Below are 27664 nucleotides of genomic sequence, written 5' to 3' on the forward strand. Positions count from 1 at the left end.
TTTAAATATCTATAAGTAAACACCGTATGCTTGTCAATCTGTATTTAAAAAAACAGCAAAGCAAGTCAAATTCAAACAAAAGTATTTTATCAAGAAATTTCAGCTGATCAACATATTAATTATGTTTAGAAGACATAATTAGCTAGTCAACAGGAATGTGTCTGGCCTCAAGGCATGGGTTCTTTTGTGATTGGCATGCCTGGGTTACCCTGTGCTGTGTGAACCACCTCCCTCTTGCCACTGTTATCCCATCCACCAGGCACTGTTATGTCACTGGAGGAGAGTACATTACAGACATGTTGATGTCTGTCTCTGCTTTTTCTCATCAGTGAGCTACAAGCCAAGTACTACAACCCTGGAAATGCAAACATGGCCATTGAAGCTGAATGCGTGTTCCCTTATAAAATGATGACTATTCAGAACATCCCATACACTAGTTGTATTAAATACCAACACAGATTTTCTTTTTCATTCTCACAAGACCTTACAGACTCGGGGGGGTCAGGGGACTCTCGTCAGCGAAACACAACCCTAAACGACCTGCTTAATGACTCAGAGAAGCAGCCAGACTTTTCCAGCCCAGCCCTGGAGTAGGTGGCTATTCATTGGGATGATTTAAGGGCAACCCAAGGGTGTCATCCCTACCAGACACTAAAAGACCCGAATGACCCAGTCTTTTCAGGTAGAAGATTGAAAGCCCATTTTAAATGCAAATATATTGCCTGGGATAAATAATTAATGAAGTCTATTCTCTGGTTGACATTAATTTGTTATAAATGCAGTTATGAATGAAACAAAGCCCAGCATAATGAGACATAGCATAGGTGAGTTTGATTGCATCATAAATCAGCATATATTATGTGTCTGCTAATCTCTGGGATCTACAGGGTTAAACAGAATCCCTATTTTTTATATATAAAACCCAGTGGGTACTACAGGGCAAGTGGAGTGGGAAGGAAGGGGAGCTTTCTTGGGATGTAGCAGGGGAGAGAGAAACTCTACGCAACAGCAAAAGCAGTCCACCCAAGCCAGCTGGTTTGGATCCAGCAAGACGCAAAGCTGCCTGAATGGCAGAGGTTTGGAGAAAGAAAACAAATCTTGCCTACTTTTTAGTTTCCCAGCCAGTGTTGCGACTCTTACGTTTTCTTTTTAAGTGTAAGGACGTATCTGTAATTATTGGAGACGATTCTTTAATTAGGGAAATTTTTCTTTTTTTAAAAAAAAAATTCATTTTAGAACTTGCATCTCCCCCAAGTACTTTTCTTGATTTGTTCTGAGCAATGCATTGTGGGATACAGGGAGAGGGATTCAGGTCTCTCTTGACCACATCTCTTCCCCACGGATCTGGACTTCTTACAATCTGCCTTGAATAAGAACACAGAGTCTAAAGTTGCAGAGATTGTTTCACTGCTTGTCACCCTCCTGGCTTGTTAGTGTTCATGTTTGTGTTTATCTGCTGGGCAAGTTATGAACTTCCTGTTCCTCCTCATAGTTCTATAGTTCACAGGTGTAAAGCTTACTGTTGAAAATATGTTGAAGAGAGAACCCTTACTGTGTTTATAGGTGGGAAGGGGATGGGTAAAAAGGTTTCTCCCAAGGAAAAGTAAACAAACATTTGTCAGGAGTCCATGAATGCACAGCCCTCTGCAGGATCCCATTTAAGCCTCCTACCTCTTAAGAGGCGTGAATTATTACCTCCTTACAGAGAGAAGATAAGGCTTAGAGAAATCAAGTGCCTGCCTGGGTTCGCATAGCTGGTGTCAGAGCTCATAGGTGAACCCCAGTGTTTTTAATCCAGTCACTTGTCCTTCGCCTCCCAGTGGGCTTCTTCTCTCAGAGACTGGGGCCAGGGCAACGTGAAAGCAGAGAGCACTTCCAGCTTAGGGAGCTCTAGTCCTTCCCAGTTATGAGTAAACAGGCCATTTCACACTCCCTTTCTGTCTTCCCTCCACCCTCTCTTCTCTCCTTCCCTGTGCTGTATTCTTCCTCACCTTTTCCCCAGAAAGCAGTGGGCAGCCTAGGCCTAGGTGCCACGATTAGGATGGATGGAGGGTCTTTCCCCCTTGTCCAAAGCCCCGTGTCTGTGTGGACATGTGTTTGAGCCCATGGTGGTGCTCAGACCACCAGCTGTGCTCGGAGCAATCCAGCTCAGTGTCATCTGAAGTCCAGGGCTGCTTCCCCGAAGGCACAGCTGGAAGGGGCCCCTTTTCCCTGTTCCATCTCCAGGCTACACTCCCTAAGATCACAGGGAGGAGGTCTCTCACTGGAGCACAAAGGGCACTGCTTCAGCTCACAGACCATTTCCCTCCCAGGAGGAACACATTGAATTATGGGAATATCAGCGGAGGGAGGGAATGGGGGTGGGGGAAGGAATTAGCTTACCCTTCAATGCAAAGGACTTTAGAAAACTCACTCATTTGGTTAAATGCTTATCCCTGTTGCTTTTCTCCCCAATGCTGCCTCTTTTTCAGTGTTGCTTTGCTAAAATGATAGAGTGAAAGGAGAAATTTCCAGCTTTGATTTCTGTTTGTAGCTTGGTGACAAATGATGGGGGTAAAACTCAAACCATCTATCTACTGAGTTCTGGGAATTGTCAGAGGGTTTTATTTGTACATGCCTTCCTGACCCTCATTTTCTCAGATAAGTAAAAATTAAGCTGCATTTGTAAACAAAGTACTTTTTGAGTTGATTTTTTTTTTAACAAGTGTATGGTATGTTTAGCCAAAATAACACTTTTATTTAATATAAGTATACCCAAAGGGCCATGCATACAGATTTTCGTATGATGAATATGCACTTTAAAGCCCTTGCAAAGTAGTCATAAATTCAGAGTCCCTTTATAATTTCGCTTGCAGCCAGGGAAGTCAGAGTGGAGAGATGTTGCTACCAGGAATCCATGTCATGGCACACACTTCTCAAGGACAGCAGTCACTGCTCCAAACTTGAAAGTTCCTCGTTTTTAAAAAAGCAGGTTGTGTTGGCTGGGCACACAGAAAGCAATGAGAAAATGAGCCTGGAGCACTGGAAAGATGCGAATTTAAAGTGCTTGCAGTATGTTTTGCCACACTGAGCACATTTTTTCCTTGCTAGTAAATGAAAAACTATGAAACTCAAAGTAAGTCCCCGCACTTAGCTTACCAGCAGAGGAAACTTAACCTACAAAGCACACTGCTGTGAGAGAGGTGATTAGTGATAGTTCATGAACAGATGTGTCACAGGGAATTCTTCTTTCTGCTTTATTCCATCTGAGCTTGTCTTATGTTCTTTCTTTCAGCGCTGCTCGAAGGCCATCCTACCCTATCCTTTGGATGTTAATTTCTCATGTACATAATTTTTATCTGAAGACTCTTTCCTTGAATGAAAAGTTCTCGAAATTCATAACTGCATAACCATATCTCACATTTACCCATAATCAGTTCATGGAGGATTTTAAATTTCAAAATTTTTTTTAAATTTAAATATCTTTTTAAATTTAAAAAAAAACAACATTTTTAATTGACTTTTAGAAAAAGAGGAAGGGAGAGGGAGAGAGAGAGACAGAAACATCAATGTGAGAGAGAAGCATGGATTGGCTGCCTCCTACACGCCTCCTACTGGGGATGGAGCCCAAAACATGGGCATGTACCCTGACCAGGAATTGAACTGGCAACCTTTTGGTGCATGGGACAATGCTCAACCAACTGAGCACACAGGCCAGGACTTAAAATTTTTAATTTAAAAAATTTTAATTAAAATATTTTTTAGTATTTTAAAATGAAGTGTTGCTCAGAAGTTAAGGGGAGATAAATTGCTTAAAGAACCGTTGGAGGGCACAGCACAGAACTATATGAGTTTCCAGAAATGGGCTTCAAATTGAATTTCAGGTCTAGAGGCTGCACAGTGAGGAAACTGCCCCATAGTGTAGCTTCTGGATCCAGAGCCACGCCTTCTATGCCTTGATCCAGGCCAACCAAACAGGTGCCACCTACCTTGCTGCTTTGAGTGTGACCCACTTCTCGATCAGAGTCTGGCTGAATACATCAGATTGGCTAAAGCCATAGTTCATCTAGAGACCTAACTCTGCTAGCAAGATAGGGAAGGGAAAGAAGGCTTTGAATGGAAACTGAACATTACAAGGAGGTTGCAGTGGGTGCTGAGATAGCCCAATCTCAGAATCCACTTCAGTTAGTAGCTGTGAGACAGCCTGTGCCATTCACTACTTGGAAGCTCCGTGTGACGGGTGAGGCTTCCAGGATATAGGACCTCCCTGCAAGGGGGTCAGTTGAAATGTTAGAATACGTGGCGTCTCCTCTCCAGAGAAAAACAGTTCCATATCCTGCCTGGTGTGGGCAGAGAAAGCCATCTGGCTGCTGGTATTCTGGGACAGGGTAGGAAAGGGGCTTGAAGGACATTTTAGTATGAAGACTTTAACTGAGTTCTCTTGTTCTTAATCCCACTTTTGCTGCCCACCCTGCCTGGTATCTCTGGGTCCAAAACTTCTTTTGTCTATTTTTTCTCTAGGGAAATATTCTGCAGTCTCCTGCTGGGGTAGGAATGGGCTGCCATGTTTAGAGGCAGTGACCCTAGGTCATCCATTGTTCTGGGTACTTCTCTATACAGACCCTGCCTGATCCTGCTGTCTCAGCCCCACAGCTATATCGCCTCTTGTGGGGGACACCAGGTGCCTCCAAGGACAGGACAGGATAGGACCCAGCTGGGGTGGCTGCTCCTCCATCTTCTCCCCCTATAGACATCTGTGGGAGTAGCTCCTCTCTGTATGCTAAATCAGTGGGTGATCCTCTTCTGCTTTCTCTTTTTCAAAGCTTTTGGAGATCTCTTGTCCACTGTTTTCTCCCCTCGCCTTTTCTTTGTCTCCTACTATTATCAGAGTGGGTTTCGGGGAGGGAAAGAGAGATACGCATGTGATTGGCCTGCCAAACTTAGCCATATCCTTTAAACTGATGATCTATTACATATATCATTTTCAGTCTTGTGTGTACAAATACTCATGAATATGTCTTTAAATATAAGAATTAATATAGAGATTAAAGATAAAAACTTGAGAATACAATCCTAATGTTCTCACTTTTAAATTATAAAAGTACTTTTTTTGTTGTTTTTAGTCTGAGGAGAGGAAGAGTCCACATTTCCTGGATATTAGATATACCTAAAATATAGGTCAGTATATACTAAGTACAAAAACAAAAAGTAGTGCTGCCCAAGAATGCCATCAGAATGGAGAAGGGAGCCCTCCAATGGGCTCTCATGGCCAAGAAGGCTTCCTGGAGGAGGTGGAAATTGAACTGAACTCTGAAGAGAGAGAGGGAATTAGGAAAAGATGGGGTTTCTAACTGGGTATTGGCAGGTGCGACCATCTTTCTCTTACCCCCTTGGAGATATGGCAGTGTGTTCTCCATTGAAGGATCTGTATGAGTGGAGGGGGGGAGCAGCCCTGAAGCCACTGTCTTGGATTACTAGAGCAGCCCATCAAAGTTTCTTCAGTGCCCAACAGAAAAATCTAAAGAAGTGCCATTTGCTAGCAGCCTGCTGGCTCCCAGATGCTGCTCACTACTCAAAGTGTAATTCTGATTAAAGCAGGGAATTAGAGCCCAAATAAGATGGGTAGTTTATATTATGAGTTTCATACTTGAACATCTCTATAGTTATAACTTCTTAAAAGTAATAAACACCAGATTTTAGTTTTCAACAGTATGTAGAGCTAGTATTCTGGTGTTCTCAATATTTTTATAGCTTCTCTTTTTACTTTGATATTTTGATTATTTTGTAAGTCAGTCATCATCTTTAAGTTCTTAAACCAGGCAAAGCAGAATGTCAGCCCATGAGGGGACTCAGTCTTTTGTTCATTCCACACGTGTTTGTTGAATGTCAGCTATGCCACCACACTAGGATGGAAACAGTTGCTTTCCTCCACGGTTGGTGATTTGATGGAAGTAAGGACCTAGAGAGTAGCAGAGGAGCAAGATTGATAAATGATGAACAACAACAAAGGTAATCCTATCTAATAAAGAGGGAATATGCAAATTGATTGTCACACCATCACAAAGATGGCGGCGCCCACAGTGGAGACAGGGTGTCTGTAACACAAGATGGCTGCACCCACAGTGGAGGCTGAGTTCCCTTAACGAGCCGTAAGGAGCAACCAGCAGGAACCTGAGGCTGTGCCCTCTGCCCGGTGGGCTTGACAGGAGACCTCAGGCAGTGCCCCCTGCCCCGGCGCCAGGCTGGGGATCTCAGGCTGCGTCTCCCACCCAGTGGGGCTTGAAAGGGGACTTCAGGCTGCGCCGCCCACTCTGGCGCCAGGCTGAGGGACCTCAGGCCATGCCCCCTTCCCCAGTGCCAGGCCAGGGGACCTAAGGGTGCGCTGGGAGCCCTGAGGCTGTGCCCCCCATCACCCTGTGGGGCTTGACGGGGAACCTGAGGCTGTGTCCCCCACCTGGAAAGGCTTGACAAGGGTGGGGCCGGCCGGGTCTGGGTCTTGCCCAATGGGAGTGGGGCCAGCTGGGTCTAGGTCTTGCGCAATTTTGAGGTGCCACAGGTGGGCAGGGACTTGACTCTAGGTCACGCATGCACCCCAGACTCTGATAGGAGGAAGATTTTCATATACATTTTACTAATTTTCTTTCATCTCTGACACTTCTATTATAGAGAAAGGGTAAATAGCAATATTAAAATATTTCCTCTAATTAATCCCCTTTTAATGTGCATGAATTTTGTGCACCAGGTCACTAGTAATGTAATAATTTATCTCTCCATTGGGAGTTTACCTTGTAGTTGGAAAGGCAGAGCATCCACACACTTAGGTGAATCATCTGCATACTTAGAAAATAAAAGGCAAGTACAAAATAACAAACCAAGTATACGGTGCAGTGCTGTCAGGATCAGACTGGAGTGGCATCATAGATATACTAGTAGTAGCAGAGGCCTGAGTGGGTGCCTGGCCATGGCAGGGCCTTGAGGCTCCAAAGGCCTGCATACTAGGGCAAGTTTTTGATGGACCCATCAAAGTGCCCAATCAGGTAGGCAGGGCATGGCAGGGGTACTTTGAATTGGAAGGATTTGCTAAATTGCATTCACGGTTCTAAGAAACCTGTTTGCTCAGAAGTCACTGGGAGCCAGATGGTATATAAGCATCTTATACAGGGTAGTGGTTGGTTTTGTGTGTGTGTGTGTGTGTGTGTGTGTGTGTGTGTGTGTGTTGGCATAGAATTTTTATTTGATTCTATGGCCATTCCATAATTCCTATCTCCTTTCACCTTGATTCCTCTGCCTTTTGTCACTCACTTCCACATCAGACCACATTCTCACACATTAGATGCATCCTATTTTGGCCTCTCCAATTTCTCCTCTTTCTTCTAACTCTTGCCAAATCACTGCAAGGAAAGAACCCTCTCTCTTTGAACAAATAACCCCCATCTTCCTGGATGCCTCCTATAGAAGTGCTGCTGGCATCCATCTTCTTTTGAGGAAAGGAGAAGTACTACGTTTAAAAGTGAAGAGAAGAATGTTGACTCAGTGATATCAGCTTCTGAAGCTTTTGAAAATACGCAGAATTTCATATCGGAATCCTCAGTAAGAAATCATTTCTCACAATATGGAGGACCCTCAAAAATGTAGAAATAGAACTACCATAGGATCCAGCGATTCCACTTCTAGGGGTACAGTCCCTTCCCTTATATGTGGCTTTACTTTTTGCGGCTTCAGTTACCTGAGGTCAGCTGTGATCCAAAAATACTAAACGGAAAATTACAGAAATAACCAAATCCTAGGTTTTAAATTGCATGCTGTTCTGAGCAGTGTGATGAAATCTTGCGCCATCTACCTCCATCCCTCCTGGATGTGAATCATCCCTTGTCCAGCGTCTCCACGCTGTGCATGCTCCTGCCCGTTAGTCCCGAGTAGCCACCTTAAGCGATGAGATTGACTGTCGCAGTTATCCTGAGTTTGTGTTCAAGTCACCCATATGGTAATGCCTGATGTGGCGTCACAAGGCCCACATTATTCACCTCACCATGTCATGTTGGCATTTTACTATCTTGCATCATCACAAGAAGAAGGGTGAGTACCGTACAACAAGGTATTTTGAGAAAGAGAGAGAGAGACTGCATTCACATAACTTCTGTTACTGTGTATGGTTAAAATTGTTTTATTCTTTTTAAACTTTTTCTCTGCTGAAATTTATAAACTAAACTTTATCATAGCTGTGTTATAGAAAAAAAAACATAGTATATATAGGGTTCAGCGTCATCTGTGGTTTTAGGCGTCCACTGGGGGTCTTATGCCCAATGGATAAGGGGGAGCTACTATATATCCAAAGGTGGCGAAAACACTACTTTGAAAAGGTACCTGCATCCCCATGTGTGCAGCAGCATTATTTACAATAGCCAATACATGGAAGCAGCCTAAGTATTCACTGATGGATGAATAAAGGAGTTGTGATATTGATATATATGCAATTGGGCCATTATTATTCAGCCATAAAAACTATTTGCAATAACATGGATGGACCTTGAGTGTATTATGCTAAGTGAAATAAGTCAGACAGAGAAAGATAAACACTGTGTGAGCTCACTACATGTGGAATCTTAAAACTAAAACAAAACTAAGCTCAATAGAGAAAGAGATCAGACTTGTGGTTACCAGAGGCAGGGGATAGGAGGAGGGGAATTGAGGAAGCTGGTCAAAAGGTACAAACTTCCAGTTATAAGATAAATAAATCCTGGTGATGTTATGTACAGCATGGTGACTGTAGCTAACTGGTGTATGACATATGGGAAAGTTGTTAAGAGAGTAACTCCTGAGTTCTCATCACAAGGAGATGTTTTTCTTTTCTTTCTTTTCTTTTTATTGTATCTATATGAGAAGATGAATGTTAGCTAAACCTACTGTGGTAACCATTTCACAATATATATAAATCAAACCATTATGCTATATGCCTTGAACTTGTACAAGGATGTATAGCAATTATTTCTTAATAAAACAGAAAAAATAATTTAAAAAAATCTTTCTCTGGAATTTTACAAGAGCTTCCTCCAAAATGTGTGTTCAAGATAAAATGTTTAAAATATTTTCTTACTAGAGGCCTGGTGCTCGAATTCGGGGGTTGGGCTGGCCAGGGGGAGGGGCCCTGACTGTTGCCGGGCCAGCCTCACCCCCTGGTCAAATTCTCAGTCAAACTCCCGGTCCAGGGGACAATTTGCATATTACCCTTTTATTATATAGGATTTATTTACAAAGATTGTGAAAACTCTTCTTTTAAATTTTTTCTTTGCTGATGCATCCTACTTGAACAATAGAATTGACTGAACATTCTGTGTGCCAAACGAACAACCTTTATACAAAGTGTTTAATGTGATATATTTATAAGATGAAGGTGTCTCGTAAAGTGTAATTCAAAATGAATAGAATAAAAAATACCTGTTGTATGAATTGAAAGGGTAGAGATGGAGGAGTGACAAACTTGGGAAAACTTTTGCACTGAAGGTGCAAAAGGTAGATGCTAAATAATACATGGATGTGGTAGAAGTTAAAAGGGTATTTCAAGTTGGGAACAGACTCTTGGCAAAGGTGCATTTGGCTGAAATGGACGCTTCTTATGGAAGACTAAAGGAGATATTGACAAACCAGAGTGGGACTAAATTATAGGTGTTTTCCAATGTCATATTAAGGAGTTTTGTGGATTTTCTTCCATAAATAATGGAGAGTTATGAAAGTTTTGAAAGACTATAATGAGTTTGATAGAGTAGTTCTAGAAATTGCTCTCTGTGGTGACATGAGAAGAATTTGAAGGCAAGTAGACCATTTATAATCAAGTGTATGAGATGCCAGGGACCTAGGTTAATGTCATGGGAATGTCAAACAAGGGAGGTGAGACAAATGCTTCAGATGCAGTGCTGTAGTCTTGATGCAGTAAAGGAGGTGAAGGAAGACAGTATGTCAGGAAGGATAGTGAGGTTTTAGATTGGGTGACTGGGAGGATGAGAAATACGCCAGATGGCAGAAACAGGGAGGTCAGAAGAGGAAAATTGTTTGGATGGATGAGGGGAAGGAAAGCAATGGTAAGTACAATGGGGTTCAAGTTAATGTGAGGCACACATGTCATTTAAAATTATCTAGCAGCCTCATTCAAGATAGTAAAAGTGAACAGATGAGTTATGTTGAGTAATACTTTACCCCAACATATTAAAAATACCATTTCAACATATCTATAATAATAAAAGTGTAATATGCTAATTAGACTGGACAGCCGAACGACCTTCCAGACGTTCTTCTGAACAAAGCCGGGGCTGCGAGGGCCGAGCCCCTTGCATGAATTTCACGCATTAGGCCTCTAGTAATCAGTATAAAAGCATTAATGAGATGGTTGACATTGTTTTTCTCATACTGAGTCTTTGAAGCCTGGTGTGTATTTAACATCGAGAGCATATCCCAATGTAGCCACAGTTCAAGTGCTCGGTAATCACCTGTGGCTGGTGGCTACCACATTGGACAGTGTGCTATTAGACAGTTTAATAAATGGTGCTAAGGCTCACTGTATTGGAAATTATAATTTCTGCTTATCCTTTATCACTTCTATTCCTTTTGTTTATTTTAGCTTTTTCGTATTAAAAATGTTCTTTTAGCCAAATATCATTTTTCCTCAAAGCACTAAGAATTTTAGAAATATTCTTGACATACCATTTTATTTCTCTCTCATTTAATTCTCCCTTTGACTAACAACTTTAATTAAATAAATCAGTCTGAGTCTCTTTGCTCTTCGTTTGTCAATCTTAAAACTCTTGATTATGAAAGAATTGGGCAATACATCTTCAAAACCCTTGGATAAATGACATTTCATTTGGAAATGAAACTACAATACATTTTTCATGTTCCCATTTGCCTGTGTGTGTATTTCTCCAGTGTTGAATGTCTGACATTAACTTGCTGGATTTTTGGTCGTTGCTATATGCTAAAGAATGAAGTTCAAAGGGAACTTCCTTCTATAGAAAACACGCCAAGGACATTGTGTTCCATCTTCACAATGAAATGCAGATTTCCATTAAAAGGCAAATCCATCATTTCAAAAGGTTGACTAGGATGGTGTATTAAAAAAAATCCAGCTGCTTAAATTTAGGGCATTGAAAAACGGCTAAATATATTTCCCTGGGTCTCGAGCATTTTCATTTATTTATGGATTTAATAGATTTTCACTTAGTCTGTGATCTTGCCTCGATCTTGTTTGTGTTTCAAACACATCACTCGACTATGATACTTCACTTATTTAAATGATGTATGTTGCTGTTTAGAATATCTTTGAATTTGCTAATATAGTATTAATTTTTGCACAAGAAATATTGGCACCTTCTCACAGTACTTTGCTTTTTTCATGCTTGTTCCTAGGCTTCCTTTGCTCCCATTTAGTTTCTTGGATATTTTTGTGGGTTTTAAAAATCTTCTTTGCGGACGTTGTCTGCCAGCACAGCATTGTGTTCTGCCATCGACTTCCTTCAGCTGCTTCAGTCACCTCGTTCTCTCTCCCCCACCACTTGAATGTGCTCTGCCAACTGTTTGCTGAGCAACTTAGGAGTAAGAAGTGACAGAGAGAGTGTTGCTCCCAATGACTCTCTGTGGGTGTGCAGACAACATGATCCCCACCCACTGGCCTGGGAGCACAGATGAGCTCTGCTCTCCAATGCTGAGCCAGCCAAAAGTCCTCAAGGACGTGCTGTAGGGGCCGAAGGAACAGCCAAAAAAAAAAAAAGGTTTATGTCAGACATGTCTCTACAGTGCATGTATTCTCCACAGGAAATACATTAATAGTTGTTTATTAAAAGTCATGGCTAAGTCTCCATGCTCCCCTCTTCCAGAGGCTAGTCCTATTTTTTGTCAGGACCAGCACCCAGAGCTAGGGCCTGGGACCATAGAGGGACTACTGTTGAACAAGGACACGGCTCAAATGCCCCAGGAATACATCCTGACTAGGTTTCCTAGATTGAGTGTTTGGCTCTTCTATTATCCTTGGCTGTTAAGCATTTGTACATATAACATTGCCCCTGGGCCAGACCCTGAAAGTAAATGTTTCTAATAATTCTTTACCACCCAGTATGTTTTTACTAAGATCCATTTGGTGTCATTTGCAGACCTCCCCTCACCAGTGTCCATTTTCTTCCTAAAGAATTGTTCATTTTGAAAAAGAACCTGTTCTAGTTAATATCAGCCCACTTTTAATGTTTTGTTGTTGTGTTTTTCTCTCTCTCAAAGAGCTCAACAATTAAATGGCATCATTTTCTTTTTCTGGGCCCCCATTTGTTCTAGACTTAAATGAAGGAAGTATGGCTGTGCTTCAGCATAGTTTATGGGGGCATTTCATTCTGGGGTCCTTGTGCTTCCAAGCCCCTGCCAGCACTGGCTATCAAAACTGCTTAGACTGCAAATAAAATATGAAATGAAATCCATCTGGCATTTCTCATTGAATTAGGACCAGAACATTTTTGTTAAATATTAACAGATGGCTAAATTCTTAATATCAAGCTAACATTTGAAAACATCTAAGGGGACCCACATGAGGAAGAAAGGATAGAGGACCATGTGTTTTCTCCATCGCTGAGCCCTTCCTTCCTCTAGCCTTTCCTCCAACCATGTGTTGAGAATCATTGGAGACGCCTATCTCAGATAACTTCTCTTCTTTGGTACCTGGTATCAAAATAGTGTGTGATGGTATCAAAATATTGTAATCAAATGTTGGCCAGCTCAGGTGAAATGTCACCATTGACATGCTTCAAGATCTTTTATTAAAGTGCTCTCTCTCTCAATAGGAAAAAGAAAAGAAGTATATGCTTCCCTTGGACAACCTGAAAGTTAGAGACGTGGAAAAAAGCTTTATGTCCAGCAAGCACATCTTTGCAATCTTTAACACAGAACAAAGGTAAGAAAATGGAGCAGCTCTGTCTTCAGATTTCCCTCCCCCCGAATTTCTACATGACCCAGAGATCATATTTGCAATAGTTCCTTTGGCTCCACCTTGAAACTTGTTAACTCATCCATTTTGCCTTCATTTATTTTGTAGTTTATAGCTTCTGCCATAGGTTATGGATTCTAAAGATGAAAAATTAGAGTAAGAAGGATCTTCACATATTAGTTTATTCCCTGCTTTGCCAGGAGCCACCCCCATCACACTGCTTCCATTCTTAAACTGCATTTTATTACTTTAAAGTCTTCCTTGCCCTGAATTTATTGTTTACTTACAAATTACTCAGCCATAATTTTAATGATATCTGTCTGGCATGAATGGATACCACTTAAGACCTTTTCCTATATATTATGACTAGATTCTTGCATTGGTGAATAGAATTATCCAGATAACATGAAGATAAATATCATACTTTACAGTTTTTCCAAACACATCTAGTAGGTTCATTGTCTGTTTTTTTGTAACAATTGCCCATGAGGTTAAAAGATAGAGTAGTGTGGTTACCATTTTATAAATTAGAAAATGTAGCTCAGAGAGGTTAACTGACTTGCTTCAGATCACAAATTAGAGCATTGAAAAGCTTAAATCTGAATCTTACTTGTCTAAGTGCCTTTCTTTCTTTCTTTCTTTCTTTCTTTCTTTCTTTCTTTCTTTCTTTCTTTCTTTCTTTCTTTCTTTCTTTCCTTCCTTCCTTCCTTCCTTCCTTCCTTCCTTCCTTCCTTCCTTCCTCCCTCCCTCCCTCCCTCCCTCCCTCCCTCCCTCCCTTCCTTCCTTCCTTCCTTCCTTCCTTCCTGCCAGTCACCTACAATAGCAAAACTTAATTTAGGGCTGATTATCCTGGAGTACATGGTTGTTCACTGTAAGAAATTAAGTGGTAAAGTTAAATAAACAAATGGAGAGGTAACGGTTACAACTAGGCAAGGAGAACATGGGAGATCTTTTCCAAATGGAAATGCTATAGGAAAAAGCTAATTAATTTCTATGTCTTAGTTATTAAGAGACAGAGTCATCAGCTGTGGGGTCTAATTTTAACTCATCTTTCCAGGCCTTTTATCTTTAGTTAGCAATGAATGAAGTTCCTTGATTAGGTTCAGTGACTGGCCCAGGGTCAATCACACAGTGAATCAAAATAGCAAAAGAAGCCTTTTTCCTACATTCCCAGTCAGTTGCTCAGAGTGACTCATACAAAAATACTTATAAAAACCACAAGAGCAAGGCACTTAAAGAATCAAGGGGACAGCAAATTAGATATAATTCCCCTATCAAATACTGAGATGGAATTGTTTTTTAAAAAGACTTAGAATTCCTTGAAAAAAAACAAAACACAAAACATTAGTAATAGAAAGAATAAAAAGGTTTCCTGGAGAGAGCAGTAGCATGTCTTCATACCCGGACCGTGCTCAGTGACTTGAACACCTTCCTCACAGCAGTGGGGAAGTTCGTGGTCCTAAAAGAATCATCAGAGGGGTGCTCAGCTTTCTGGCCTGGATGCAGAATGAATGGGAAGTGTGACTACCACATAGGAGTAAACTACAGTCGGGTCCTTGGTCAACCTGGGAAGTTTAGGTTCTAAAAGGGCTTGGTTCTTGGCCGGTGTTGCTCAGTGGGATCACAGGTTTGATCTCCAATCAAGGGCATGTACCTGGGTTGCAGGTTTGATCCTCAGCCTGTCAGCAATTGCGGAAGACAACCAATTGATGTGTCTCTCTCACATTGATGTCCCCCCCCACCCCCTTTCCACCCTTCCCTTTCTCCCCATCCATTCTCTCTAAAAATCAATGGAAAAAATATCCTCAGGTGAGGATTAACAAATACAACAAATACTGATATTATAGCTGTCTAAAAATAAAAGGGCTGGATACAAAGTAAAAAAAAAAAAAAAAAAAATCAGCATTTTTTTAGATGAACTACAACTGTGGATTTTAAAGAGAACAAAAGACACCAAAATAAGAAAACTGTATAAACTTCTAAAAATATAGGTATTCTAGAATACTGATTCTCAGCAAATATTGAACTCTTCAGCTACTTCTCAGAAACCTCAGAGTACAAAGATGTCCCATCTACAGGCACTTTAACCAATGTCTCTTTCTCTGAAATTGTGATTAGTTTTCATTTAATTTTGTACTGGTGAGGACCTCTAGTAAGTACAACGTCGAATACAATGGGTGATCCTTGTCTTATTTATATTTTAAGGAGAATTATTTCATAACTAGAGGCCTGGTGCACGAAATTTCTGCACGGGTGGAGTCCCTAGGCCTGGCCGATTGGGCTTTCCCTCCCCCAGCTGCCAGCTGCCTGCCAACCCTTCCTTCGTTCTGTGTCACCCCCTAGTGATCAGCGCACGTCATAGCGAGCAGTCAAACTCCTGGTTGGTCAAACTCTTGAGGGGACAATTTGCATATTAGCCTTTTATTATATAGGATTCTATAGTTAGGTACTTTCTGATAAGGAACCTGATATCAGGTAAAGGAAATCCCTGTGTTTCTGGTTGCTACATTGTTTCTGTTTTAATCATGGCTGGGTGGTGAATTTTATCAAGTATTTTTTCTGCCTCTACAGACAGGATTGAATGATTTTCTTCTTTAATCTATTCATGTGGTGAAATATATCTATAGACTAATGTTAAACCATCCTTGATCCTCTCCAGCCGTGGGCAAACTACTGCCCATGGGCCGGATCTGGCCCGTTTGAAATGAATAAAACTAAAAAAAAAAAAGACCGTACCCTTTTATGTAATGATGTTTACTTTGAATTTATATTAGTTCACACAAACACTCCATCCATGCTTTTGTTCAGGCCCTCTGGTCCAGTTTAAGAATGCATTGTGGCCCTCGAGTCAAAAAGTTTGCCCACCCCTGTCCTAGAGTAAAACCTAGTTAAGTCATGCTATATTATTATTTATTACGCATTCCTGGCTTAAGTTTGCCAACATTTTTATTTAGATTTTTACATCTATGTTCATAAGTAAGATTGGCCCATCAATGTACTTTTCCCTTCCTGGTCTTCATATCAAGGTTCTGTTAGCTTCATTATTGCAGTGAGAATAAGAACTATTGTTCTTTGAAGCATTTTATATAAAATAAAGATTAACCATTAATTGTTGTTTGGTAGAACTCATCAAGTACTGGTGGACACTTTTGTTAAGTAGGCTTTTAACTAGTGATTTAGTGTATTTAGTAATTATAGATTTGTTCAGATTTCCACTTTTTCCATGTGTAAGTTTGGACAAACTATGTTTTTTTCCTTAGGAAATTGTTCATTCTGTTCATTTACAGAATTCTGTTCATACACATATTAGTATCAAGTATTTCTTAATGTTCTATTTTTTCAAATCTCTGCTTTATCTTAAGTTTGTTCGCTTTTTATTTCTAATTGTAAGCCTTATCTTTTTTAACATGAACACTGTTGTCAAAATTTTATCTATTTTTTAAAGAACCTGATTTTGACTTTTTGATCCTCTATTGTATATTTGTTTTTCATATTTCAATAACTTCTGCTTTCATCTTCAATATTTTCTTTCCTGTATTTTTTGTGTTTACTTTGTAGCCCTTTCTTCTAACTTAATTTAGATGTGTAACTCATTTCTTTTTATCCTTCCTTTTTCTTATATATGCATATAAATTTATAGAATTCACTCTAGGTAATTTTTAGATACTTATCATAAATTTTTACATATAACGTTTTTATTATTAACCTCTGTTTCCTTCATTCTTCTGTTTCCACAGTCTTCATTATGATTTCTTCTTTCAGTTGTTTAGACAACGTGTTTGACATTGTATAGTGCATAGGATTTTATTGTTTTGTTGATTTCTAACTTAATTATACTGTGGTCAGAGAATGTAGTCTAATACATGGTCTTTTTCATAAATATTCTGTGTATGCTTGAGAAGAATGTGTTGATTTGGGAGGGAAGGGTTTCATAAGAGTCCATTAGATTATACTTGCTAATTGTGTTATTATCTACAATTATTATCTTTTTTCATCTTGATTCATTGAAACACTCACCAAGTATATATTAGGCAGCTGTTATGTGCTAGGTACTGCTCTGTGTTCTTAAAAATACATCTGTGAATAAAACAGACAAAAAAGATGATACATTTTAGATTACATTCTAGACAGGGAAGTTGACAGGGAGACAGACCAACACCATAAAGAATCTCACTTGCCTGACCAGTGAGGCTTAGTGGTTGAGTGTCAGCCTATGAACCAAGCGGTCACAGTTTGATTCCTGGTCAAGGCACGTGTCCTGGTTGCTGGCTCTATCCCCAGTAGGGGACGTGCAGAAGGCAGCCAGTCAATGATTCTCTGTCATCGATGTTTCTATCTCTCTCTCCCACTTTCTTCCTCACTGAAGTCAATAAAAAATTTATAATAATAAAAGTGTAATATGCTAATTAGACTGGATGTCTTTCCGGACGACCTTCTGGATGAAGCCAGGGCTTCAAGGGAAGCCCAGGTCCCAGGTGCCTGCTGGCAGCCAGATGGAAGCTGGTGCCGGCAGCTGGGGGAAAGAGGCCTACTCTTGCAAGAGTTTCATGCATTGGGCCTCTAGTATATATATATTTAAAATCTCACTTTATTGGAGGGGTGTGAAAAATCTCACTTTATGATTGTGAGCTTGATTATTCTAAATAAGTCTGTCAATTTCTTCTTTATGTATTTTGAGATCAGTTACTTGAGTCTTATAAATTTAGAATTGTTGTATCTTCCTGGTGACTTTCTTTTACTAATTTTGTGGCAACTGCTTTTATTTCTAACAGTGATCTTTACCTTAAAATTAATTTTGTCTGATCATAATGTAGTTGCACTACCTTTATTTTGGTTAATATTTGCTTGGTTTATTATTTTTACTTTCTTTCGACATCAGTCTTTCTGTATTTTTATTGTGTTTTTCCTATAGCACGTAGCTGGGTTTGTTTGTTTCTTTTATTTAATGTGAGAGCATTTTCTTTTAACTGGTGAGTTTAGCCCATTTATATTTATTATTATCATTACTGATTATTTGAATTTATTTGAACATCTTATTTTAGTCTTTTTCATTAACCTGCCTTTCCTATACTTATTTTTCCCCATCTTTCCTGACTTCTTTTCCTTTTACTTAGGTTGATTAATTTTTTCCATTGGCTTGGAAATTATATACTTTATTTTTAATCTTTTAGTATTCCTTTATTATTTTTTACTTGAAGTTTGAAGTTAGTCATTTTAGTTTTTTTTTTTAAAATGACCTTAAAACACTTTAGCTCTACTAATCTCCCCTGATTTCCATATTATTGTTATCAATATTTGAGTCCCACCTCACATTTTTAATACTTTAATTCCATATTATAATGGTTTACATGGATAGTGGTTGTTTTGATTTATCAACTTGTTTGTCAGTTTCTTTGTTCCCAGTGTTTAATTTTGGTGCATTCCCCTTCACACTAAAGTACACCCTTTAGGAATCCCTTCAGTGGCTACTATTTAATTGTAACTTTAAGGCTGGTGTTTGTTTTCCTGAAAATGTTTTATTTTGTCCTCATTATTGAATAACACTTCAGTTGGATATTAAGTTACAGGACGATGGTTCTTCTATCTAATACTTTGAAGTCATTATTTCCCAACATTCTGGCTTCTGTTCTGTTTTTGAGAAGTTAGCTGACAGTTTAATTATTACTGCTTTTAATAGATCATCTGTTTTTCCTCACTGGTTGAATTTAAGGGCTTTTTTGGCCTTTAGTGTACTGAAGTTTCAATACAGCGTGTGTTTTGTTTTATATTTCCTACTTGGGATTCATTGTGTTTCCTAAATCTGAGGAGTCATAATTTTAATTGAGTCTGAAAAAAATCTATATCATTATCTCTTTAACTTTTATCTCGTCTCTGTTCTTTCTTGTTTCTCTGTCTAGAATTCCTATTAGACTTGTCCTCATCCATTTTATCCTGTTCTTCATATGTTTGACTCTCTATTTTGTACATATCTCCTTGTGCCTCATTTCAGGTCACATTTTTAGCTCTATCTTCCCGTTCACTAATACTTTCTTCACCTGTGGCTAGGCCAAAACAAATTTGCCTGTCATCTTTTCTTTGCCAGTGGACAAATTATTTTTTCTTTAAATATATTTTTTTTCTGAGGATATGGTCTTTGGAGAGTCCTGATTCTCACATAATCCTAAGATCTTGCTTTCTATTCTTTTGTAGCCACTAAGATCCAAGCCTTTTAGTTGCTAAAACTGACACCATACAGTGGCAAAGTGACAAAAGATGTATTTCTTATCTCTCTCTCTCTCTCTCTCTCTCTCTCTCTCTCTTTCTTTCTCTTAAGGATTTTTTTTTCCATTTCAGAGAGAACCTATTAAAATAATGTTTTTCAGCATTTTAGATGTCCTGTAGGAAAGTTTCTAAATTTTCCATTCTGTTATTTTCTTTGAAATGAAATGACTTCTCATTATGATTAGGTCGTTGAAACACAAGACAATGTTCCTGACTTCCCCTTAGAAATAAGGGTTGCGATCAGAGTGAACCTGAATGTCAGCCTGGTTTGTGTTTACAAACATAAGCATTTTATAAAGCAGTTAGAGGAAAACAGCTATTATTATCCTGTTTTCTATTTCTTCAATTCACAACTTTTTATTCTGTTAATAATTCCAATGTATTTATTAGATATTTTTGCATTAGCAGCCATGCATGTCAGTGTTAGTGCTCTAAATGAAATACAAGATGTGATCTTGCTTTGCATAACATTTGTAATCTCTAGTGAGTCTTACTCATTTTTTTTTTTTTTTTTTTTTACTGATCTTAAGACAGAAAATGTAGGAAACCAATGAAGAGATTAAAAATGTGGACAAGATAGTCTAGTTGGAAGAATCTTATACCCGAAACAAGTGGGAAATAGAATCTGAGGTAACATTTAGCCAGATTATATGATAGTGTATTCCACTCCAGTATTTTTAAGCTGTAGTAACAGACAGAGTAGGGTTTAACCACAAGCAATAGTTAGCATTATAGAAGGTGACTCTCATTAGGCCTTCATGCGCATTGATGGAGAGAAAATAGAAATACCCCCAGGAGAGAATAATGTTAGTCAAAGCAAGAAGGTGGGAAGTGTTGCTTAATCTGTCTGATCTAATTTTAGATGAGAAGAAGCTAATTTTAAAAGCAAGATGAGCATTCTTTTTTTTTTACATAAGGTTGAAACTGAACTTACCCCTGCAAGTTTAATAGTCTGTATAAAGGGAAAACCATGCATCTATCAAAGACCCATATACTTAGCGTAATTCTATCAACTATACTTAATGATACCTTTTCACTGTTTACATTGATTTTGAGGTTATTTTCCAATTTTTTTTCTTTCTGCTGAGACAAGATCTTATAAGAACAGATGTGTTCCCTTCCCTTGCCTTTGGATCAGTGAGTGGTTCCCAACCTTTTTTAGTCCAGGCCCCACTTAACACCCCCTCCCCCCCCCCCCGCCGTGACATATAATTCTTATTACTTATTCATGTGGAGGAAGCCTAAAAGGCCATTAACTTGGTCTAAACAAGCTTCCAAAGAACATGGCATCCATGAAAGAGAAAAGTAAAAGAACAAAAAGACAGTTGAAGTACTGAGGAAGAAATAACTAAGAAATTGTTAAATAATAATAATATGAAGTGATATGAAAAAATAGCAAATAAGGTTTCAAAACATACAATAGAGAACTGAAATGCATAAACATGTCAATATATATTTATATACTGTATATGAGGCCCCTAGAACCATAAAAAATGCAAAAAAAATCACTGTTAATAAGTCATTCTTGAATTGCCCCCCTTAAAAATCAAATTGCCCCCCTGTGGGGCATGTGTCCAACGTTGGGAACCACTGCTTTAGATGAATTTTTCCTTTGTTAATGTAGAAGAGTTTTTGTAAATGTTTCTATTGCTTTGTATTCTTCATCCCTGTCTTCTATTGTGGTGTTTTAGAACGACTTATTTATAGTTATTTAGCAGACCCATGTGGAATGCATGGCTTGGGGTAAGATTGCCCGTGTGACTGTCAGGGCCGGCACCAATACTAATATAAAGTGTCGTGGCTTTGTAGGGCTTTCTGGGACCTTAGCGATCATGTCATCTGTCCTCCTCACCTCACAGGTTAAGGAGTTGGCACCTTTCCCAGTTAAATGCCTTCCCCGTGTCACAAAAGAAGTTAGTGGCAGAGCCAGAACTGGAACCCAGGGCTGGCGTCTCCTGACCCAGAGCTCTAACCATTGATATTGACTATGGAGCAGGAACCCCACCTAATATTGTACTTGGGATTATTCCTAAAAGAGTAGCATTGAAGAGATTTTTTAAGGCCTCTTATGTAGTATTCCAGTTTGCTGTTAGGTCTTACAGTTTTCTTTGGAAGGCTTTTCGTCTCATTTGCAAAGCCTGACGTGGAAAGGGAACTGATCAATAACCCTGCTACAGTTCCTGAAAAACCATATTGCCATTTGCTACCGTGGCACAGCATTATTCCCAAGCGCTTGTTCAGTTGCTATTTCAACTTTCCACTATAAAGTTTGGAACAGTACTCTGCGGTCCCCAATCATCAGGTGTGTGGGAATTGATACTTTTAACATCCCTCTTTAAAAAGCCTTCAGTGACCTGGTGAATTAATAGGATCTTTATGTGTCTGGTGACCAGATTTTTGAGCCCTTCTAAACAGCATTTGAGCACTGAGATTTTTTTTATAAATGGAAGGAATTGTTACTAGTTGCAGTGACTCCAGTGCTTGAGGGAAGTGAGTTTCACACCTGGTGTGATTTAGCCCACAAAGCTCCAGGTAAGAGTAGATACCTGGGGAGACCGAGAACCTTGTTCTCACATCCATTGCATCGCCAAATTGTTTGGAAAATCTAAATGAAAAGTTCCTCAAGTCCTTCGTGGCAGGCTCTAAACCAAAGACTGAAATGTTCCCCCAGGTTTTTGTTCCATTTGATTTTGTTGGAAACCCCACGTTTTCTCTGGTCAAAGCATGTCTGGATAATAGCTCCACTGTGCTGGTCTTTGCTCTCCCCAGGCAGGCCTTCGCTTTTAAGGTCACGCTAAGGCCCATTTGGTCCAAGGTATTTCAGCTCTGGTAGCCAGCAGAGATCCGAGTCTGCCTAGGGGTGTTGTAGGCCACCACGTGGTATTTTCTGAGCACCCCTTGGGGTCGTCTAGCTCTGTTTTCTTTTAAAATGAGGCATTCTTTCTTTGATGCTGCTCTGTAGCTTCAATTCAGGATATGGTTTGTCAACATTACCAAATGTTTCAATTTACCTCCCCCCCCCTTTTTTTTTTTTACAGAGAGGGGTTTTAGGATGTCCCACTACTCCACTTGTCCCCAGCACATTGCTGACACTCAATAAATGTCAAATGCCGCCCTGTAGCTAGTGTGCAATCGTAGACATTCTGAAAAGAATGGCTCTTTATGCTCATTGTTGTGTGGCATATTTTTCCACTTGTTAGCTGGGAAGGAATTGGAGTCAGGTTTTCCACTTATATACCTTTATGGCTCTGTTTCTATATTAAGACATGCTTGGAGTTGAAGTTGTTTGGGAAGGTGCTTGATTAAACAAATATGCTGGGCAGTAGGTGCCATGCAGAGACCTGCCTGAAAGGTCCTATGTCATTAGGATGTGCGGGGGTGTCAAATCGATACTAAAAGGGAAGCAGTTTCTCTTCCGTGAGTAGGGATGGCAGAGGCTCACCTTGATGGGAAATTCAGTAGAGTAAAAACATGTAGAGTTTTGTACCAGGAAATGGTACAAAAAGTTTTCTGTAAGGAATACAATGCAATTAATCTCGTGTTTAGAACAGAAACAAGACACCTGGAACGTGTTACCCCGCTGTTGTCAGAAGAATGTTGAAGACATGCCTTCTTGCCTCATAGATTACTGCGTGAGAACTGTTTCTCTTCTGAGTCCTCGGACTCAGTAAGAATTTTCTTGGTCAGATGAAGATTAAGTTAGTAACCAGTCTTCCATGCCAAGCTGAGTAATGAAATGTGTGTCATCCTTCATCTTCTCATGGGCCATCTTTCCATGTAGCGGCGTTTACAGTGCCCTCTAGCTCAGAATACCTGTGGAGGGGAAAAGGTCGGTTTGAGAGTAAAAACTCTTTATTGCTCTCAATGGACTTATCTAGTTCATTGTATTCTTTCTGTAACTTCAGGGGTGATATAAGGGTTTGGTTTCCCCATTCTTTATTCCCAGTATGTATATATAAATCTTCTAGCTGGGAGACCAACTGCAATCTGATGCATTGTCCTGAGGAGTCCATACGTCAACCGATATTAGTCAGGTGTCAGCCGTATTGCTCTGAGAAACACACGATGCATCCAAGCAACAATACCTGGACTTCTTTCTAGTTTTAACACAATGATAAATAAATTAATTTAAAATGTAACCATGTGATCAATACTTGTCTCTTCTGCTAAACTGCTTTCCATGAGGAGGAGGCTATGTCTGTCTGCTTTATAAAATTTAAAAAAAAAATATATATATATATATATATATATATATATATATATATCTTTTTATTGATTTCAGAGAGGAAGGGAGAGAGATAGAAACATCAATGATGAGAAAGAATCATTGATCAGTTGCCTCCTGCACGCCCCCCTACTGGGAATTGAGCCTGCAACCTGGGCATGTGCCCTGCTTGGGAAATGAACTGTGACCTCCTGGTTCATAGGTCAACACTCTACCACTGAGCCATAACTGGCCAGGCTCTGCTGGAACTCAAGTTCACGTGGGTCAGAAATTTGAGGACTTGCACAGTTATTGGTGGTGAGCTCCAAATAGGACAGTGGTGTTGATTTCCCTCTATAAACCTAAAGGGGTATATCCTGTGCTTTCCCTGTCCAGGAGTTGGATCAGAATACATGCTTATCAAGTCAGTAAAAGGGAGCCTTATGTTTGGAAAGCTGTTATATCCCAATCTTTGAATTAGAGAACTCTGTCTTTTGTGTCCACTCTTTTCCTTTGTTGTGGTCTCTCACTGCAAAGACATTTGTCATCATATGGGCCCCATCCTGTGTCTTACAGTAGTTTACCAATTCTCCCTGCTGCATATTTTCTCTTTATGAGTGTCTGTCTGGTTGTGAAATAGCATCCTTAGGAAATCCTAGGTACACCAGAGAGGAGGGACCTGGAGACAGGTGGATTGGAGGACCAAAATCATCTGCCCAGTTGATTTTTTTGACTCACCAACCTCACCAAGACAGGAATCAAATATGATCTGGTAATATTTTTATGAACTAAGTCTGTGACAATTGATTTCACGGCTAAGATAAATTCTCATGGAAGCCAGCGCAGTTTGCTGGGGTATGAAATGCCTGTGGCTTGAAGCAATCAATTTAAATTCTTCTCTTACTGGTTTTCATGTTAAACTCTGAAATGAAATAGGCGTATGATGTCCTACTTGGATGACACTTTCTGCCTTTTCTGAGGGAATAAAATAGCAAGTTGGTGCTTTTCAGCTTTTTCAAATGTCATTAAGAGGCTTTGGAGAAATTCTTCATGCTTGAAACACCTGTGTAAAATCCGTATGCATTTTCTGGGGGAATTAGGCATTGTGCTCCCTTGCGCATTTCAAACGGTTTGATAGAATAGACTCAGCAGCTTAGATCTGTTCCTCTCTTCCCAAGGATTTAAACTAGACTCGTATCTTAAACCATGAGTAGTGCCAGCAGGGATTTGGGTCAGTGTTTAAGGCACCACCCGTGTTCAGGAGGTTTCTGTCCAAGGGCTGTCTTGATGAATGAGCCTGACTCGACAGTGTGAAGTTCAGGGACAAAATGAAACTATGTCCTTCACAGCAAGTTTACTTTTCTTCTAGGATTTCAGAACAAAAACATTGCCCTCCCCCCACCTACTTCCCAGAACAACTATTTGCTGATGGGTACTCCCCTCCCCCAAGGCCTCCTTCAGACAAACACTGTGGCTTGGGACAGAAGTGTGCCTCCATTTGGGGACCACAGAATGGCCCCAACTGTGTTCAGTGACGGTTGGAGAGCAATCTCTAGTTGCAGACATATTCCAGAAAAAATAGATGCTCAATTCTAAGATGCAGTCTTTAAAAGAGATGTGACAAAAGTTAAGTTGCAGGAGATCTGACAGATCATGGAAAGAGACTCGGCCAACTGGGCCAATATCTTTGAGCATGTAATTGTTTGTAAATAAGACTCTGTAGCTAGTTTTTGTTTAAAAAATGAACTTTTACTTTTGAAAATGAATGAAGAATGAGATTCAGGCCTTTATTTAAAAGACTGAGTTTGCCATTTGTTTATGGCAAGACTAGAATTAAAGGGCGCTGTGTGCCATGCTTCAGACAGTGTGCTGGGGGTTTGGGGATGTCACAGCACACCTAAGCCGAAGCCAGCAGGCTGATAGGCCACCTGTGGGGAGAGCTCTTCAAAAACGAACAAGCAGGGATATGAATGTTTCTCTAGCTGGGTTTACCTGAAGGAAATTTTGAAACACTTTACATTTCTCTGACAGTCTTAGAAGCCTCCCAAGAACAAAAGTAAAGAAAAGGAAGGGCATGTTTTACTGACTATTGGAAACATTAGGTTTGTAGAGATGTCCTATTCAGTCTTGTAAAACAATCTGAAAGTTGAAGAAAAAAATTTACACCAAATAGGAAAATAAACAGAAAAAGTCCAAAGAGGGTTATTATTCAAATCTGTTGCTGTTTCAGTGCAGGTACAATGAGCAATGGATCCGTGGCTGCCTCTGCAGACACAGTGTTCCCATTGTTACCGGCGCCACGGTATCCTGTTCTGATTTATCAGACACCTTGCCTAGACATTCTTGAGTTAGAAAAAGAACGCTTTGAATCAAAGCAACATGTGGATATGCAAAGCTACACAAAGATCACTGAGCTCCCCTGAATACCCTGAATAGTGCCCTCCAGCACATAAGCCTGCCTTTTTGCAATATCAACTTATAGTTCAGGAGTTTCTGTGACCTACTGTTGCATGTACAATATATTTTTATTTTCCCTCACTTGATTTACTGTGAAGCCAACTTACCTGTAAAGAATGTCCTTAGTGACTACCTACTGCAAGAATGTATTGTGAAGGAATTAATTATACATCTTGAATATAAATTATATGATTCTACTTCAATCTGTCTCACTGAGAGGGACACTAAAATTAAATCTATTTTCAGGCAAGTGTCATTAATTTTAGTGAACACACACAGCCTTGGTACAGGGAACAACATGGCACACGCCTTAGTAGAAACTGTTAGTCACACCGCCTCGAACTCTGAGCAGATGCATGCTTTCCTAAAGAAAACATTTGCAGAGCCTGACTAAGCGACCTTTTCTCTCCTTTTTCTAATGTTGGGCCTGCCTATGTTTCTTTCTTACAATCTGAGGGAAATACTGTTCTATAAAGGGATAGTTTCAATAAAAGCAATTGCAGAGAATGATTTGGACTGTCCCCAGCTCAGGGTGTGCCTTAGCCTCACCTCCCTCCATACCCGGAAATCTCTTCCAGGCCAGAGCACAGGTGCTGGGCCATGCCATGCTTCTAGATATCAGCCCGAACGTGTTTCAATGCTCTAGAGCAGTGGTTGGCATACTGCGGCTCATGAGCCACATGCGGCTCTTTGGCCCCTTGAGTGTGGCTCTTCCACAAAATACTGACTTCTGCGCATGGGCCACAAAGTTTCAATCGCACTGTATGTGTGTGCCCGCACCTGGTATTTTGTGGAAGAGCCACACTCAAGGGGCCAAAGAGCCGCATGTGGCTCGCAAGCCGCAGTTTGCCAACCACTGCATGAGTTCACTTTAGAAAACAGATCAATGCTCACCACTTGGTTACTCTGTCAGTGCACTAAGGTAAAATATTTGTTTTGATGACTACATTGTGAATTTTAAAATAAATGGGCCATCTGAGATCTGTACTAATGGCTCTCAAGTCTTTGGTCTGAGACCCCTTTCCACTCTTAAAAATTCTTGAAGATTTCAAAGGACTTTTGTTTATATGGAGTGTGTGGATTAAACTGGGAATTCTGTGAGCCAGTTGACTTCATGTTGTTGCTTAAAATGGGCTATAATGCGAATATTTATACCATGGAAATTGGCAAATGCTACAAACCACAGCTTTTTTTTTTCTTTTCTTTTCTGGAAAGCTAGTCGTTAAATAGTTATCAGCATACCACCAATTATATATATATTGTTAGAAATTAAAAAACAAAGAATTTTTAAAAATTTAGTTGTTAAATCATTTAAAAATGATAAATCTATTTTGTATTCACATAAATATATGCTTTGGGAAAACTTTTTTTAAAATATCAGAGAGAAGAGTGGCATTATTTTTTTACATTTGAGCAAATCTCTTTTAATGTGCAGCATAATGGAAGACAGCTGGATTCTCATATCTGCTCCTGCTTTCGGTCTGTTGCAATATGTTGTTTTGGTTGAAGTGAATGAAGAAAATCTGGCCTCACTGAGCTATGTAGTTAGGAAGGGAAGAGTGTTTTAATAGCCTTTTCAGATAATTGTGGATTTTCTGCTTTGACATCTTACCAAAACTTGACAAGAGCTAGTTTCCAAAAAGTTGGTTGCAGTGTGGAATCTGAAATCGTAACAATGACCTTTGCATATTCTGCCCCCTAATCCACTGGCCTGTCATACACCTTAAATGGATCTTTTCTTATGAGTGATTTGGTAACGTCATACATTTGCCATTTGGAAAATATGATTCACTGATTTATACAGATCT

At 39.8% G+C, this 27664-nt stretch overlaps 1 protein-coding gene across 4 annotated transcripts in view; it reads left to right on the forward strand.

Annotated features, from left to right (window-relative positions):
• Positions 1 to 27664, forward strand: part of DNM3 (dynamin 3) — a 369574-nt gene that overhangs the window by 237961 nt on the left and 103949 nt on the right. For all 4 annotated transcript variants that reach the window (XM_081113203.1, XM_081113206.1, XM_081113205.1 and 1 more), the window contains one exon: positions 12792 to 12901. In XM_081113203.1, the coding sequence (XP_080969329.1) occupies positions 12792 to 12901 (110 nt within the window). The remainder of the gene's footprint in view (positions 1 to 12791; positions 12902 to 27664) is intronic.

This window comes from Myotis nattereri (assembly GCF_964212035.1).
Source record: "Myotis nattereri genome assembly, chromosome: 18".
Taxonomy (NCBI): Eukaryota; Metazoa; Chordata; class Mammalia; order Chiroptera; family Vespertilionidae; genus Myotis; species Myotis nattereri.